Raw genomic sequence first — 16,865 nt, forward strand, 5'->3', positions numbered from 1 at the left:
GAAAAAGGAGCACCATACAGGAAACTAGAGAAAAAAATAGGAGTGGATAGCTCAGATAGTTGGTAATGGAATAAAGTCTTTAAGCAATACATTACCAGTTTACATCCAGCCCAGGTTGGTAATTACTGAACTGTACTGCTGTCTAATGATTTCTGTGGCTTATGGGAGGGGCTGTTTCATTTAGAATTAAACCCCTAAAATCAGGGGTAGTGGAGGCAAGGGGAAGCTTGTGACACTCAAGTTCTGTCCATAGCGCTTCATCTGAGACAGCACCTGATTACAAGCATGATAAATCACATTCTCTGGCCTTGGCTCTATTCATTAGCATCCAAACACACCTAGGAGTTCTGCTGGATTCCCTGTGCTTGCCCCTCCGAGTTAGTTTGGCTCCCCCTTGCAGCACGTCAGATACATGCTGGACTCTGAGGTCCTTTGTCCTTACTCATGGTGCCAAAATGCTGCCACTCCTAGTAGAATGGACAGATAACAGAAATCCTCTTGTCATACAAGTTATTTCACTGCTTACCTGTCAACATTGTAAGTTAATATCTGTTTACATGAATGGGTTTTTTCATACTTCCGAGTTAACTTCAGAGCCAGTAAACATCTCTACATCAACCTCAAACGCTTCCCTTGGAGGTTCCTGTATCTGAGCCAGAGAAACCTAGCCCATGTTATTACCTCACTAGGGACAGTTCTCTATAGAGCAAGGCAGCATATACTAGTAACCAGCCAGTGGACAACCTAAATGGCTGTAAATCTGCAGTAAAAGGTGACAGTGTCATCTGGCACTGCAGCAGGGCCTATTTGCACAGTGCATTCTAAAGCAAAGGAAGAGATTCCCCTCACATCAGCTATTCAAGTAATCAACTAAAAGGTGTAGCCAATTGTTTGACTACACTCAAGGATCATTCTTAAAAGTGTTCAAGACCAAATAATCCAATTTAGCTAAATATACTGTCTAAAGACAAAGCAGTACAATAAAAAGGAGACATGCATACCTTCCTGGGAAGCAAATGCTTGCAGATGTATGCTTCAAAGATACGCATTTCAGCCAGTAGTATGATTTTACAAGTTACAACTCTTTACACGTCACGTTAAAGTTTAACCCACTAGTTTGTGCCAGCTTTGTCCTTGGTATCAACCTGTATTTTCCCATATTTTGTTTTGAATATTACACTCCATGTGTTGATGAGCCATGGAAGTAAATCCTAACTGTACTTGATACAAAGCATTCATGCATCTTTGCCATGTTTCCTATTTTCTAATTGTAAAGCCGATTTCAGCTTTGACAAGTGTAATAGGATATTTGACACGGGTGTACAGAATTGTGGGGAGAGCACAATACTTAATGTAGCTTCCCAACACATATATAATGGTGTTCATTATATTAATACTGTGCTCATAATATCTATTAATGTAGTGTATTCTACACCTCACTAGGTATTGGCTAACGAAGTCCTATGATTTCAAACCTCTGCTTCTGTCCATTCAGTGCAATCATGGTCTGAAGCAGCAATGACTAGAAACCCTTGCAATTCTGAAGAATTGTTGATATCTGTCCCACATGCTCTTTTACACCCTGGAGACAATAAAGAGACTTTTCTCCCAAATTTCTCATACCTCCTATAGACAAATGCTAAACCTAAAAGGAAACAGCCATGCTCAAGTCAAGAATCCAAACATCATACAGAGACAAAACATGTTAAGTCTTGTGAACAGAACACTTTATTAAGAACAAAGTATACAGACTGTGGTACTATGTAGTAAGGACTCTATTTTACAGAATATCACTAGTCCTAAACAATTTGTTTCAAGCTACTGTGGACAAGTAGAATGACAAACAAACAGACTTCTGTATTAGTATCAAAGAAATTCCAGAAGGAAACATGCACATTTTTGTAGAGTATAAGAAAGACTTCAATGGATTTCAATAACCACCACGCCCCCTTCCTTGGCCCCCATACCCACCTCCATAATTACCTCTATTCCCACCACCTTGGTACCCTCTATATCCCCCACCCGAGCCTCGATACCCTCCCCCAGACCCTCTATATCCCCCACCACCTCTATAACCTCCCCCAGAACCACCTTGGTATCCTCTTCCTCCAGAGCCACCTCGGTATGAGTTATAGCCTCCACCACCATAGCCTCCACCTCTGTAGCCAGAGCCACGCTGGTTAACTCCCCGTCCTCTGAATCCACCTCCATTGTCATATCGAGCCATTTTGGGTGGACGAGGACCATCTCCAAACCTAGGAAAGGAAAGTTTTAAGAAAAAATTAATTTAAACACCCACAACTTTATAAAAACTCCCACTTCTCTTATGCAGCAGAGCAATATGCTCAAATCCCACACCCAACTTAGACATTTGCTCCCTGTAAAGCTTCATTAAAGAGCAGCCTGGAGTGATCTCATCTGGTCCAGGACCACACCCATTCTGAAAAAATTCAGAAGCTGAGATAAAATTGTCTACTAACGTGGACTTTGTCAAAAACAACCACTCACAGGTAGGGGTGGCAGTTTTCAGCTTATGTCAGAAGTGCTGGGGTCTCTATTTTGCCCCTCGTGGTATGTTTAAGAAAAAATAGAAGTTGGTCCCTCATTTTGATCAGTTACCTATGCTCCATACAGCTGAGTCTCCATCACTTCTATTAAATTATCTACATCAGAAATAAGGAATGAACAGGTTATTAGAGGCAGGGCTGCCTGACATGTCCCACTATAAGACTCTATTTTCAATTGTTTACAACTTTGCCAAAGTCCCGTTATGGGGCTGAAGTTTTCCATGTCAGCCAGTTGCCTCAGGCTGAATTTCAACCAAAGTGGTTCAGCTGTTTCCGTTTGAGGCTATTGCTAACAATGGTCCAATGATACACAGAAAGCACAGTTTCTGTTCTGCTTATATAACAGCAGAATAATGAACATGAAAGTCTCTGAAGTCACTAACATTTAGCCCTGTAAATTCACCCAGCATTTGAGAAAATAATGGGAAACGGCCTGCAGGAGAAGGAAGAGCGGACTGGAAATAGGATGTGCTTGATATAGTTAGGGAAGGAGTGGGGGTGGGGTGGAGGGGAAAGAGTCAGCCTGTTCCTCAAAGCAGAAAGGATACTGAAACAGGAACTCCCCCCCATGCAGCCCTTCAACAGCGGTACTAGGACTGATACTGAAGCAGAGAAAAGATTCTTTGTTAGAACTTTCATGTGTATACATCACAGAGCTCTACAGCTCCCTTTCCCCTATACACAGCCATGTTTACCACTGGTATGGAAAAGCACAAATAGGTATTGTATTATATGAAGTGGTGAGACTCGTGTGGACAGACACCAACTATTTTCAAGTATCAGAGGGGTAGCCGTGTTAGTCTGGTTCTGTAGAAGCAGCAAAGAGTCCTGTGGCACCTTATAGACTAGCAGACGTTTTGCAGCATGAGCTTTCGTGGGTGAATACCCACTTCTTCGGATGCAAGCAGTCTGAATACCCCGAAGAAGTGGGTATTCACCCACGAAAGCTCATGCTGCAAAACGTCTGTTAGTCTATAAGGTGCAACTATTTTCAGATATTTTTGTAAAAACTGCAAAAAAGTGGTTCTTGCTGTCTGTAATGGTTTGCTGTACTGAGCAACACAGGTACAGTTTATAGTGGTTTAGGAACCTGGAGCACTTCTTTGATTTCTATCATTCTTTATACAGACTGGATGAGGAGCTTCAGCACCCATTCTCTACAAGAAAAATCCCAACCCTGATGTGTGCTTTGCCCACACTGAATCTGACTAATGGCAGAGTAGAGTAGAGTACAGTAGTGTTTTCTGCTCTTAGGCAGCCATTAGGACCAAGGGGGAATCCTAGCACCACACAGTCTGAATAGATAAGCACTCAAGAACTGATGCACTGATCTCTTCAGGAAGAGTATGTGTGGTAGAATGGAGAAGTCAAACACTAATACATTTCTCTCCTTGCCTGCAATTCAACCATTACTATATCTCCAGAGATTTGGGGAAAGTCATCTTTACATCTTAAATCTGTTCTGTATAATGAGCAACACAAATTGATGTGAAGGGTATGAAATTGCAGGCAATCTAAATAGTCTTGAGTAGGTGGAAAACACACATGCTCGGAGTATGTAAAATTCAGTACACAAGTTAATGCCCACCACTGCAAATCCAAATTAACTCTACAGCTGCCAGAATGTTCAAGCCATATGATGTACACACCAGGGTACCATGGCCTCTTGGATTACAACTACCATATTCCGAATTTGACAGTAGGGTTAAATTGAAATTAACTTGTTCAAACACTTCATACCAAGATCAGTCTTCTGGTGTGAAGTTTATTGCAGGCCAGTGAAATGGTTACTCTCTGCAGAGTAACCATTTGTGCATACCAAGTTGCTATAGTTTAACCATACTCTCCCAGGTTTTTGAAAGATTTCTACTTCAGGCCCTAAGGGTTGTGTTATTTCAGTTTCCTGAAACTGCTATTCCTCATTTTTTATAATTCTGCCACTAATGGGAGGGTGACATGTGGCCTGGGGAAGGAATTACAGTCAGTATACTTTGTATGTGACGGTGTGCATTTCCCAAACAGTTCAAAGGCTTGCATGAGTAGACCAGCCCCCTCAATTCGTCTGTGAAATCCAGAAGATCCTTGGTATATGCTGTATCACAGGATAGCCAATCACACCAAACCTCATTAACTCTTAACTATAGGAGCCATCATTTTACTCTCCTTTTGTCATCCTCCATCAACCTGCAACTTCACTGCTTGCACAGTTTCTTAGGAAGATTTTCAGACATTATGATTCACTGAAAATATGAGTATATAAAAACTTCAACACTCATTATCTACATCAGGCAGCCTGCTTCCAAACTAAATCCCACAACAGGAGTTCTTGCTGGCACAGGAGTTCAGACACACATTTTGGCCTTTGGAATGTTTAGGCTTTCCAAGTTACCAGGAATGTTTTCCTACTCCAAGGATCCAGCTGTATACGTGAACAGATTGGCACTAACCTTGTGTTGCCTGCCATGAGGTTGATGCCAGCCGCTGAAGGCCTGGAGATTTGGCGGATCACATTCAGCATTCGCTCATTCACTGGGTCCAGCTGGCTAATGATTTCAGGATCTTTAGTTACTTCAACAACAAGAGCTTCCATTGCTGCACGTAGGGCAGTGACACAGGCAGCTGCATCATGAGACATCCGCAATTTAATCCTAGAGCAGGAAAAACTATTTCAAAATGAAGATCTCTCTAGATATAGAGCATCATAGCCTACAGGAGAGAGGCTATAGAGAACAATGTTCCACAGAGCAGGTGTTCAGTGCATCTAGTGCCAACCACCACAGAAAACACTTAGAACTTCAAAGTTAAGAGTATGGATAACACCCTAACAATGGGAAATGCCGCCATCTGGAACGGAAAAAGTATGATTGGCAACATCTGAGATTCCTCAGCACTGCGAGAAAATCAGAAGCCAATTAGAACAGCTGCTACATTTTTGACTCCCTGCTCTTTGGACCTGGAATGCTTCAGGTACTACCAGTTACTACTCCATTACCCTCTGGGATTAAAAGATGCCAAAATGTTAAAGCAGGCTCAAAAATACAGGGGCTCTTCAAGGCCCTGTTAAGGACACAAAGATGTCATAAAAAACTACCCGCCATCCCATAATATCAACTTTGACAAATGTTAGTGAACTAAGCCTCAACTCTGAGAAGTGGGTAGGCATTAACCTCATTGTAAAGACTGTCTTTTTACTTGTTTCCCAATTACTTGCCAAAGGTCACAGGAAGTCAGTAGCAGAGCCAGCACTCCTGACCCAGACCTGTGTCTTAACGATGAGGTTATCTTTCCTCCTGCTTGTCTATGAGGCGGTGACCCAAATTCTACACTGCCTCTAATTCAGATCTGATCTCAGGGAAAGTAGCTTTTGTGGAATCCAGCCAGTGCCTCATGTTTTCAATTTAGGAACATAATCTACAGAAAAAACAGGAGCTGCCAAAATAAACTGTTCCCCCATCCTTACACAGACCAACGATAATGCTCTGATGAAATTCATCTGTTACTGCACAGCCTGACCTACATTTCCCATTCTAAACATACTTATAGCTATGTTACCAGCTGTTTCTCCTCACAGTTATCCATGATCAACTAGGAAGTTCATACCAGTCATCCACCAGAATGATCTCTCCATCAGATAAGACTTTCTTTGAGGCAAAAAGAAGCAGCTGCAGCGGGCTCACCAAGGTCATTCCTTTGGCAGAGATAGCTCGTGTTCGGATCTGCAGGTAGAAGAGGAATATGGTTTCCCATCTGAAGAACTAAGAGATGGCTCCTTCTTCCACTGGCCATGGAAACTAACAGAATTTTTTTTACAAACCGGATAATCCCAGGGAGATTGTATTTATTACTAATCCATTGAGAGAGAGAGCTCGTCAGATCAGGACAGATGCTGTGAATCCAGCTTTGGTTGCTTGAAACAAATTCATTACCATTTAAAAGCTGTTCAATTGTCCATGTGAAATGAATTTTGTGGTCTCAATGCAGTTCCTAAGGAACAGGTGTAACTTTACAAAAAACACCAAGTTTTGTCAGTCTCAGCAGAATGCCCCAGCATCAGATGGTCTGGGATGCTGCACTTTGGTAGGGCACTCTAGGGGAAGCTTGCAATCTGTTCTTTGGATAGTCAGGGATCCATATATTCCTGGTGATTACACAACTGTCCCACAATTGCAGATTTGTAAATTCCTGCATAACTGCTAAAACCCTAGGCTTTTGTTTATATAAACTAAAACCTGAACATGGTACTTGTTGAGAATACCTTAAAAATAGGATCTGGCATAAACCAATTCAGTGACATCTGCTGAACTCTGCAGACAGACTGAGACAATGGTTCTGACTATGTGAACTGCCCTATTCATTTCAATGGTGTGTTAGCAAGCACAGTTACGGTTAGAGATCAGCGATAAGTATATCGCTGCCTATTTGTCACTGCTGGCTGTTGCGGCAGATATTGGGGTGGAGTGCAATGAGGCAGCCTGATGTTATCCAGGGTTGCTAGAGTGACGGGAGCAAGGAATTAATGCCTGCAGCCCCCCCCAAATTTGTAATTCTCTCTCCTTCTCCTTTTTGCGCAGGAGTGAAGAGGAGATGGAATCCTCTCCAGCACCAAAAGACTCAAATGCATTCTGGTAACAAAAACACAAGCTACTTGCCCTCACCTTCATGGGTGCCACAAGCTATAGCTGTCCCCCTGTTCAGCTCCTTAAACCTCCATCATGCCCCTTGACTCTATAAAGCAGTTACTTGTCAATTCAAAAATATGCAGCACGCTGAACACTTGGGGATTGTGAACAATATAAAATAAATGAACATGGAATTCTGAACAAACTGACCTTGAGCAGGGAACAGCAAGAGGAGAGGGCTAATTCCAGGCTTTTTTGCCATACAACAGAAGAGCCTTGGAATACAGGATTCCAGGGCTGCAATCCACTGTTTTACTAGCACTAACATTTTCATTAAAGAAATAAAACAGTGCCAGAGAGGCTCCTTTTGAAATGAAGAATGGGCATAAAGTTTGGTAACCTTATAAAAGAAGGTATTTCACGGTTCTCTTTACCTTTTCACCAAAAACAAAGAAAGGAGATGGATACTTCATGTCCTGGCTGCTGAAAGGACAGTTGACCGATGACTTGTGGATAAGTGCATTGCGCCCCTCAGTGGTAAGAATTTTCCTCTTCTCCTTGTGATAGCAGACATTAGGATATACACCAAAAGCAAGCAGGGAGATCACAACATCTAGATTGTTATCTGGTCCAGTGTTGTTAAATATCTGAGTCATCAAACACTCTGTTGACAGAGAACAGAAAACAGGCTTCTTTCCAGATCTCACATAGTGCAGTGCAACTAAGTTATTCAGGATCTTTGATCTGAAGATTTACTGACTCAACTATTTAGGCATTGGTTCTCAAGACATATCTGCCCTTAGAAAAGGGCATTTGAATGCTGCATCACATCAACATTAAAGAACTGTATTTGTAATGAGTAAAACTGAACACACATTTTCTAGTATTCAATGAGAAAAGAGCTAAAAAATAAACTACAAATTGGAAAAGTCATTCCCCTTCCCACATTCTCAAGAACAAGGACATAAAAGCTTGTCCAGGAATAGCTGTATCACATCTTTTCTTCATTTGTTTTGGAAACATAGGACCTCCCGAAGTGGTCAGGTTGGATGTTGCAACAGTGCTTGTCACAACAAACCTGGAGTCCCAGGTTGGGGGTTGTTGGGTCATCCAGCCCAGAAAGAGAATTATTGTAGCATTTATCCCTGAGAGCAGAGGGAGAAAGACAGACTACTGGATATTAAGAAAATGAAAGGGAGAGCAACACCACTTTGGATTCCCATCAACTTTTTAACATGGAACAAAACTTGCAGAGATTATCGAATTTAGAACCTGTCCCATCTTTAGGAAACACTGTAAAGCCTTCCTCTTCAAAAGAAGGGCTTTTCTTCCACCACAAGAATGGAAACTCTGCATTGACTCCTAACCAAAAGACCCCAACCGAAGCATACTCCTCAAAGTCAACCTTACAAGAAAAAAAATAAACGTAAACCGCCCCAAACCCTTCCCCAATCAAAGTTTTTATCTTGAAAACGGGTGAGAGGCAAGGACCCCATGAAGTCCACTAGGGACCTGGCCATTGCTATTAATTTTATGCAGAAGGCACTAAAATTTACTAGATTTCAAGTTGACAACGTCTCTATAAATCCAACCTAATTTGGATACTTACAGGTACCTTCCTTAAATTTGGTCTTCTCTCTGAATAGACTCCATTTGAAAGAAAATCTGACTTCTTGCCATTTGCACATGGCTGTGTTAAGTCATGTCTTGCTCAATCCTATATTGGTAACTAGCTGAGAGATTTTGCTATGTATTGTAATATTCCCACTGTAATGGAAATGAAAACTCAAATACGAAGAATTCTAAGCTAACATGCTATGTAGTGAAGATCTGAGCACAAGCCCAGAAAACTACAGAGCAGGAAAGGCAATGTTCAGATCCTGTGGGGAGGTAATGCCCTGAGTGATTCCCTTAGGATAATACAACAGCTATGCCAAGTGATTTTGGAAGGGCAGTCTCTAGCTCTTCTCATCCAGAAGGAATATCACTGCAATATGGAGCATATATGGCAGAGGTAAGAGGCAGAGAAGTATGAGAAGCAAAACCATGGAGGTGGATCTGAAAAGACAACTACCACTTAACGGTCAAATTCCTCATAACCTTGCCCTCCAGAATTTACCACCACTGCAGTGCTAAATTCACATGCAGTTGTAGGGCTTGTTTACACTGTGCATTAGTCCACGCTAGAGTGGTGTAAGTTCTAGTGTGCACTAGGATGTAGCACACTGATTGGTCTGCATGGACCCTGCTGACACACACTAAGTTCCCTAGTGCTCATTAATGTAGTCCAAATGTACGCACTAATGCACAGTGTAGACAAGTCCTTAAACTGCTCTCAGCCAGGAGAGGCAGAATGCATGCAGCAACACTCAGGTGGAAGCTGCTTTAACAGCACAACAGTGCTGGGGCAAATTCACTATGGTCCCACATACCGTGTATTCACCATTACTGGGCTATTAGCCAGCCAACAGGTTGGAAACCTATCCCTCAACTCAAAGATTGAAGAGGACAATACTGAAATGACTACTTCCATGGAGTATTACCTTCTGGAAAGCCAGAATTGATAAGAATATCTTTAAGCTGGACTTTAGCTTCCCAAGTCATCCTGAGTGTAGCCATGTTGAGCCTTTTGTGTTCACAGAATCGTATTTCTGCATCTTCACCGCCCATTCTAAAAAGGAAACAGTCAAGACAGACTCATGTGGACTCAAGAAGATCTACACAAGAGAAGAATGAGTGCCACAAACAGAAACTCTAACACAGCCATTTGGCTATCTAGTCAGGTCACAGTTAGTTGCTCACCCAATATTACCCTTAATCTTCCATCAAGTTCTGTGCTAAGCCAACATACCTTGCGTCATCCCAGGCCTGGAAGACTGAAAGCAAGGCTACATGATCTGAAAACCTGTTCCCCGCAAAATTCCTATGGACGTAACCCAGCCGTTTACCCTCACTGATGAAAGGCTCAGGGAAGCAGGTGGCAGCAGAGATGGTACACACAGCATCTCCTACACTGAAACAAAAACCATAGAAATATTTATGACTGGGTTTGTTCCTAGTCTTGCTGCCAGCAGCTGTTACAGGCCCACTGACATGAGTAAAAACTTCCTGCTTAAGGACATGGGCCTCATTACCTCAGTACTTATTCTTAGAGAGACTTCTTTACAGCAGCTCTTCCCATAGTAAGGACATTAATTAGATCAAATGACAGTGGCTGGAATTTCACAGCACATTCATGAATATTATGCCTTTCCTCCCCATCTGTTCTCACAATCCTGTTCACCACCCTCTTCCAGATAATGGGCTCTCCAATACCACCCCTCATGATTAAAACCAATGCCCGCATACCTCCGTTGATGAATATTCAGTCCCATGGTTCTTTTCACCTCGTCTCTCAAATGCTAACTGTCCACATCTCCCCAACCACAGTTCACTCCAATCTTACAAGTGTTCAGTGTCCCATTCCCTCACTTCATGAATATTCAGTCTCTACTGGTGCCATTCAGTTCCTCCTTAGCTCATGAATATTTGGCTCCCCACACCCAGTGATGTTATTTGTCTCCTAATCTCATGAATATTCAGTTCCCTCCCCTTCCCCTCCATGCCACCACCCACAGTGCCATTCACAGCCCATCTGGGTGCATCTTTTTTGACATTATTGGATGCCTGAAGATTCAAGAACACAGGGCAAGACAGCAAAGAATCATCATTGATACTGAGGAACTTACTAGAAAATGCAGCCCATTATCATCATCTTGCCCAGACGAGGTTCAATGGGGAGTTTAGCAAGGATTCTCCCAAGAGGTGTCAACTCATCATTAGAATCCAGGGCATCCAGCTCTGAAACAAGCGATTAACTGATCAGCAAGGATGGTTCTGGCAGTTGCCTAGGGCTAGTCTACACTGGCAACGCTGAAGTGCTGCCACGTCAGCGCTTTAACGTGGCTTGTGTGGTCGTAGCAGAGTGCTGGGAGAGAGCTCCCAGCGCTCTAAAATAACCCACCTCCATGAGGGGTGTAGCTACCAGCGCTGGGAGCGTGGCTACCAGTGCTGGTACACTGGTGCTTTACAGCACTGAAACTTGCTGCGCTCGGAGGGGTGTGTTTTTTGAAGTGCTGTAAATTGCCAGTGTAGACAAGCCCAAAGTCAAACCAAGGATTTAATTAGCCCTTGGATGAGAGATTAGTTTAAGAACTTTAACAATGATGTTCACCCAAGTATTCTGAAGGAACTCGTATGAAATTGCAGAACTACTAACTGTGATATACAACCTTTGCTTAAATCAGCCTCTGTAACCAGACAACTACTGTAACACCAATTTTCAAAAAAAGGGCTCCAGAGGCGATCCTGCAATTACAGGCCAGTAAGCCTAACTTCAGTAACAAGCAAATTAGCTGAAACTACAGGAAAGGACAGAATGACTGGACACGTGCATCCAACGAAGTGGGTATTCACCCACGAAAGCCCATGCTCCAATACGTCTGTTAGTCTATAAGATGCCACAGGAATCTTTGCTGCTTTTACAGATCCAGACTAACATGGCTACTCCTCTGATACTGGACACAGATAAACACGTTATGTTGGGGAAGAGTCAACACAGCTTTTGTAAAGGGAAATCATGCCTCAACAATTAGAATTCCTTGAGGGTATCAACAAGCCTGAAGACAAGGGAGATCCAGTCAAAACACCCTACTTGGGCTTTCAGAAAGCCTTTGACAAGGTCCCTTACCAAAGACTCTTAAGTAAACTAAGCAGTCATGGGATAAGAGGAAGGTCCTCTCATGGATCAATAACTTGTTAAAAGATAGGAAACAAAGGGTAGGAACATATAGTCAGTTTTCACAATGGAGAGAGGTAAATAGTGGGGGCTACCTAAGGATCTGTAGTGACCACCTGTGCTGTTCAACATATTCATAAGTGATCTGGAAAGAGGCGTGAACAGTCAGGTGGCAAAATTTGAAACTATGGTACTCAAGCTAGTTAAGTCCAAAGCTGACTGCAATGAGTTACAAAGGGATCTCACAAAACTGGGTGACCAGGCAGTATAGAAGTGCAAAATAATTATAACAGAATCCATCAACCTAGATCAGACTTGTTTTGAACCAGTATCCCAAATGCTGTAATGCAGTGGACTCAGTCGCATCTCATATATATAAGTCTCACAGCTGAAGATACAGTAGTAGCCAGCTTCATAAGATCCTTGTAAAATGTAACAAAAACAAGCCTGAAGCTAGGAAGTCATCTAGAGGAACATTTGTGTTCTAAGTACTGCTCCAGTTTCAGAAACTCACTGCTACCCAGAAAATGCATCCCAGAGCCAAAGGGGTCTCCAGACATGTCATTCCAGCCAAAGAAAACCTAGAAATATAAATATCAAAGCTACTTACAACTGACCTTGAGACCCTCAACCATTCAAAGCTGTAAATGTCACATCTCTGGGTTTGCTAACAAAGAACCTTGTGGCCCAACAGGAGTACCTCTGAGTGTGTGCTCTGCTTCAATCACTGCATCCAAAGGTGGTGGTTCTATCGCTTTGGCCAAGAATTGTCCAATCCCTCCCAGTCGCAGAAGTTTGATGCTCAAAGCAATTTCATGCAGTGGTGTTCTGAACATTTCAGGTGTCATGTGAGTTTCAAGCCTGAAAACAGTGAGGGGAGAACAAAACAAGTCAACCTTTTAGACATTTGCATTCCCAATCCCCAATACAGGTCATCCCATCAAGTGCAACCTAGCCTTCCTACATGAATACATTCACCAAGTCACCTCATCAATCCACCCTCAGTGACTTCCTGCAACCTGCACTGATTAAAAGTACTTATCTTCAGAAATTCCCATTTCCCTTCCAACTGGAACCTTATCTCCTTGCCCTTCCACAACCAAACCTGAATGCTAGAACAGGTCTTCCATTCCTCAGGCAGGTCAATTACTTCCAGGCCACCTATTACCACTACCCAGTTTCCATGCTGGCTACTTTATCACCTCCACTCCCAACACCATCTGCTGGTCCCTGGTTCAGTTGGGTTAACAACAAGGAGGAGTGCTCTTACTGGAAACAGGCTAAGTATTTATTTCTAGAAGCATGGAGGTGTGGTGGGGATGGAGCTCTTGGGCCCCTTTCTCCCAGACACAGCGCCCTCAGTCTCTTTACCTTGAGGACCACAGTTCAAGTGTTAACCCCTATAAATGACTGAGGTTTTGAACACTTAGTATCCTATGTGATGTTTGGGATAAACATGCCTCCCAAATGAACATGGTCCCATCCATTTATACTTCTTACCCTTGCTTCCACAGTTCAAACCGTCTTTCTCCTTCTACGCTGCATGAAGCTAGGCTTTCAGAGATTCCAAGGCCAGAAGAGATCATTGTGATCATCTAGTCTTATCTTCTGTACAACACAGGCCATAGAATTTCCCAAAATAATTCTTCATGCATATCATTTAGAGAAACATCCAATCCTGATTTTAAAACTGCTAGTGATGGGAGGATCCACCACAACATTTGGTAAATTGTTCCAAGGGTTAATTACTCCCATGGTAAAAAAACATAGGTCTCATTTTCAACTGGCTCATGTTATACCTTTCTCTGCTAGAGTGAAGAGTCCATTCATTATTTGTTCCCCATGCAGGTACTTATACAATTAGGTCACCCCTTAAACTTTTTCTTTGTTAATCTCACATTGAGCTCCTTCAGTCTATCATGATAAAACATGTTTTCTAATCCTTTAATCATTCTTGTGGCTCTTCTCTGAACCCTCTCCAATTTATCAACATTCTTCATAAAATGACATCAGAACCATAGAGTATTCCAGCAGCAGTTGCACCAGTGCCAAATACAGAGCTAAAATAACCTATACTTCTACTAGAGATTCCAATTCAGGCAAGGATTGCATTAGCCTTTCCAGCCACAGCACTGCACTGGGAGCTCATGTTCTCCTCATTATCCTGGGAAGCAGGGTTTTTTTTTTTGGTTTTGTTTTGAGAGAGAGATCATGGTAGCTATAGTTCCCCAACCTGTAAGTATGGCCTATATTCTTTGTTCTCAGATGTCTACATTCAGCCTATTAAAACACACACTGAGTGCTTGCACCCTGTTTACCATGCAATCCTGTTCATTCTATCAATGGCCTGTTCTCTTCATTATTTATCATTCCCTCAATCTGTGTCACCCACAAACTATCAGTTGTTATATTTTCTTCCAGATCACTGACAAAAAAACAAAAAATTTAAATAGTGTAGGGTCAAGAACCAACCCCCGTGGGACCCCACTGGAAATATACGACAATCTCCTGTTTACAATTTGTCTGTTTAAGCACAGTAATTCCTGAGGTTCCATGTGCTCTGTGGTAAGATGAACTTAAAGAAATCATGGGGTCTTGTCAGAATTTAACAGCATGTAACTAGTTTGCTGTCAGAAGTTCATAATGAATTAAGATGATCGCGTTTTACTATAATATGTGTCTAAATATTACACACTGCATCAGAAACTGAGATTTCTTAACATCGATCACTGTAAACATACAGCTATCCTGCAGCTGTTGTCCAAGGGAATGGGTGTACTATGATGTTTTGCAGGGTAGTGGGTGAAATATAGTAGAATCTGACAGCTGTGTAAGCCCCTGCAGCTGTGCAGTGAGGGTTACATGGCTGTGTCTTTGGGGAAAGGTTTGGCAGATAAGAACAAGAAGGGGTCAGGTTTCAGCAGTTTGGGAACGTTAGAGCAGATGGAAGTGGGAGAAAAACATTTTGGCAGCAAAAGAGGTGTTAGCAGCTTCTGGCCAGGGAGTTGGGAAAAAGGAAGAACGTCTACCTGCCTCCTCTCCTCTGAGGTCTCTCCCCCTCACCTGGTTCTCACCACCTTCCACACCTGCTGTCCTCTCTGGGAGAGGAGCAGGGTTCCAGCACCTCTCTATACAATCATGCACTTTTTGGTTGGTAGGATCCAGGTGTCTTTTGTGGCATCTCATTCTAGAATCCCTTTCCTTTTCTTCTCAATACCTTGGGCCTCAACAATGTCTCACTGGGTGAAGCATGGGGCTCTTTCTTCCAAGTCTTTCTATCAGGCTGCTGGGCCATACTTGTCCAGTCAAGTGGGGACTGCTCCTGAAGTCACATCTCGAACAATTTCCCTGCTTTCCATGGCAGTTTTCTAAGGGGACCCACAGATTCTAGAGCGGGAATTAAATTCTGTGTCTGAGGAAATGCAACAATTCATGGCAATCTTATCCCCATGATTTTGCGTTAATCTGCTTCCTCTGCTTGGGTTGAAGCAGCTCACAACTGTATGCTCTAATTTATGGAGTGCTCCCAACTGTCCCTTTGTCCCAGAAGAAGAGGCACAGCCTCACCTTTCAAAGCGAGCTCTGCTGCACAGATGGAAACAGAATCCAGCCCGCACTCGGCCAGCTCGCCCTTTCCGTTGCTCAAGGTTAGTTTTTGATGCCCAGACTGTGGCATAGTTTGTCATATTGTTGTGAGCAGTGAACAGCTTAACCTTTTGTCTGTAAAAGTAGTAAAAACAATGAAGATCAAATATTGCCAAAGCAGGTCTGCACTGTATCATTTAATGCAGCAAAACTGGAATAAAAAAAAGTTAACTGCTAGTCTTTCTGCTTAAAGAATAGTGCCCCCACTCACTGCATCAGAACCTGTATTTCTGGGACTTCTCCCAAAAGTTTAAATCTCAGCTCAAAGCTCTAATGCAATTAGTGATTCATGACTATAACATGCTCAAAGTGCATACAGCAAGTCAAAGTGCATAACAGACTAATATAGGAAGGCTTAATATTCCCCCAGCAACCATACAATGAGAGTTTAAACATAAGAATGGCCGTTCTGGGTCAGATCAAAGGTCCATGCAGCCCAGTATCCTGTCTTCTGACAGTGACCAATGCCAGGTGTCCCAGAGGGAGTGAACTTAACAGGCAATGATCAAGTGATCTCTCTCCTGCCATCCATCTCCACCCTCTGACAAACAGAGGCTAGGGACACCAAGATCTGTAGTATGAAATCATCCATTTGGAAAACAGTGTACAGGAATCCCACTGACACCCATATAAATGCTACTAGCATGGTATTCAAGTGACCAAGGACATACATACATACATAATTGGAGATATACCAATCTCCTAGAACTGGAAGGGACCTTGAAAGGTCATCGAGTCCAGCCCCCTGCCTTCACTAGCAGGACCAATTTGTGCCCCAGATCCCTAAGTGGCCCCCTCAAGAATTGAACTCACAACCCTGGGTTTAGCAGGCCAATGCTCAAACCACTGAGCTATCCCTCCCCCCAATTTACAGATACACCAATGTGGTTGTTTAACTGTGTAGATTGCTTGGGGAGCACACAACCACTGCAGATTAGGTCTCCAAACTCAGTCTTGGGGCTACAGCAATACAAGGAAGTACTGCATGTTCGCAAAAACTATTTGGCATTCCAACAAAGAATACATTGTGTAAAATAAAGATCTGGATCGGGAACTCACTTGCAAGAGTCTATAACGTAGACAACGTCATTGATGGTAATGCTAGTCTCAGCAATGTTGGTGGATAAAATCACCTATGAAAACAGGAAAATTGTATTTGAATACATGTATTGTAACAACGAGCCAAGGACGGTCTGTAAGGTAACATGTAGAATGCCAGCATTAAAAAAAACTCCTCTCAAAAGTACAGGAGAGAGC

The 16,865-nt window shown here is 42.7% G+C and overlaps 1 protein-coding gene across 2 annotated transcripts in view; it reads right to left on the minus strand.

The window, feature by feature from the left end:
- Window positions 1-1,710: 1,710 nt before the first annotated feature.
- Window positions 1,711-16,865, minus strand: part of LOC120394265 (ATP-dependent RNA helicase A) — a 41,797-nt gene continuing 26,642 nt past the window's right edge. For both annotated transcript variants that reach the window (XM_039518500.1, XM_039518501.1), the window contains 10 exons: window positions 16,668-16,741; window positions 15,531-15,683; window positions 12,664-12,824; window positions 10,915-11,026; window positions 10,038-10,199; window positions 9,730-9,857; window positions 7,621-7,850; window positions 6,168-6,283; window positions 5,015-5,215; window positions 1,711-2,255 (listed from right to left, as the gene is read on the minus strand). In XM_039518500.1, the coding sequence (XP_039374434.1) occupies window positions 1,931-2,255; window positions 5,015-5,215; window positions 6,168-6,283; window positions 7,621-7,850; window positions 9,730-9,857; window positions 10,038-10,199; window positions 10,915-11,026; window positions 12,664-12,824; window positions 15,531-15,683; window positions 16,668-16,741 (1,662 nt within the window). In that variant the 3' untranslated portion in view covers window positions 1,711-1,930. The remainder of the gene's footprint in view (window positions 2,256-5,014; window positions 5,216-6,167; window positions 6,284-7,620; window positions 7,851-9,729; window positions 9,858-10,037; window positions 10,200-10,914; window positions 11,027-12,663; window positions 12,825-15,530; window positions 15,684-16,667; window positions 16,742-16,865) is intronic.

Source organism: Mauremys reevesii, unplaced genomic scaffold, assembly GCF_016161935.1.
Source record: "Mauremys reevesii isolate NIE-2019 unplaced genomic scaffold, ASM1616193v1 Contig45, whole genome shotgun sequence".
NCBI classification, from domain to species: Eukaryota; Metazoa; Chordata; order Testudines; family Geoemydidae; genus Mauremys; species Mauremys reevesii.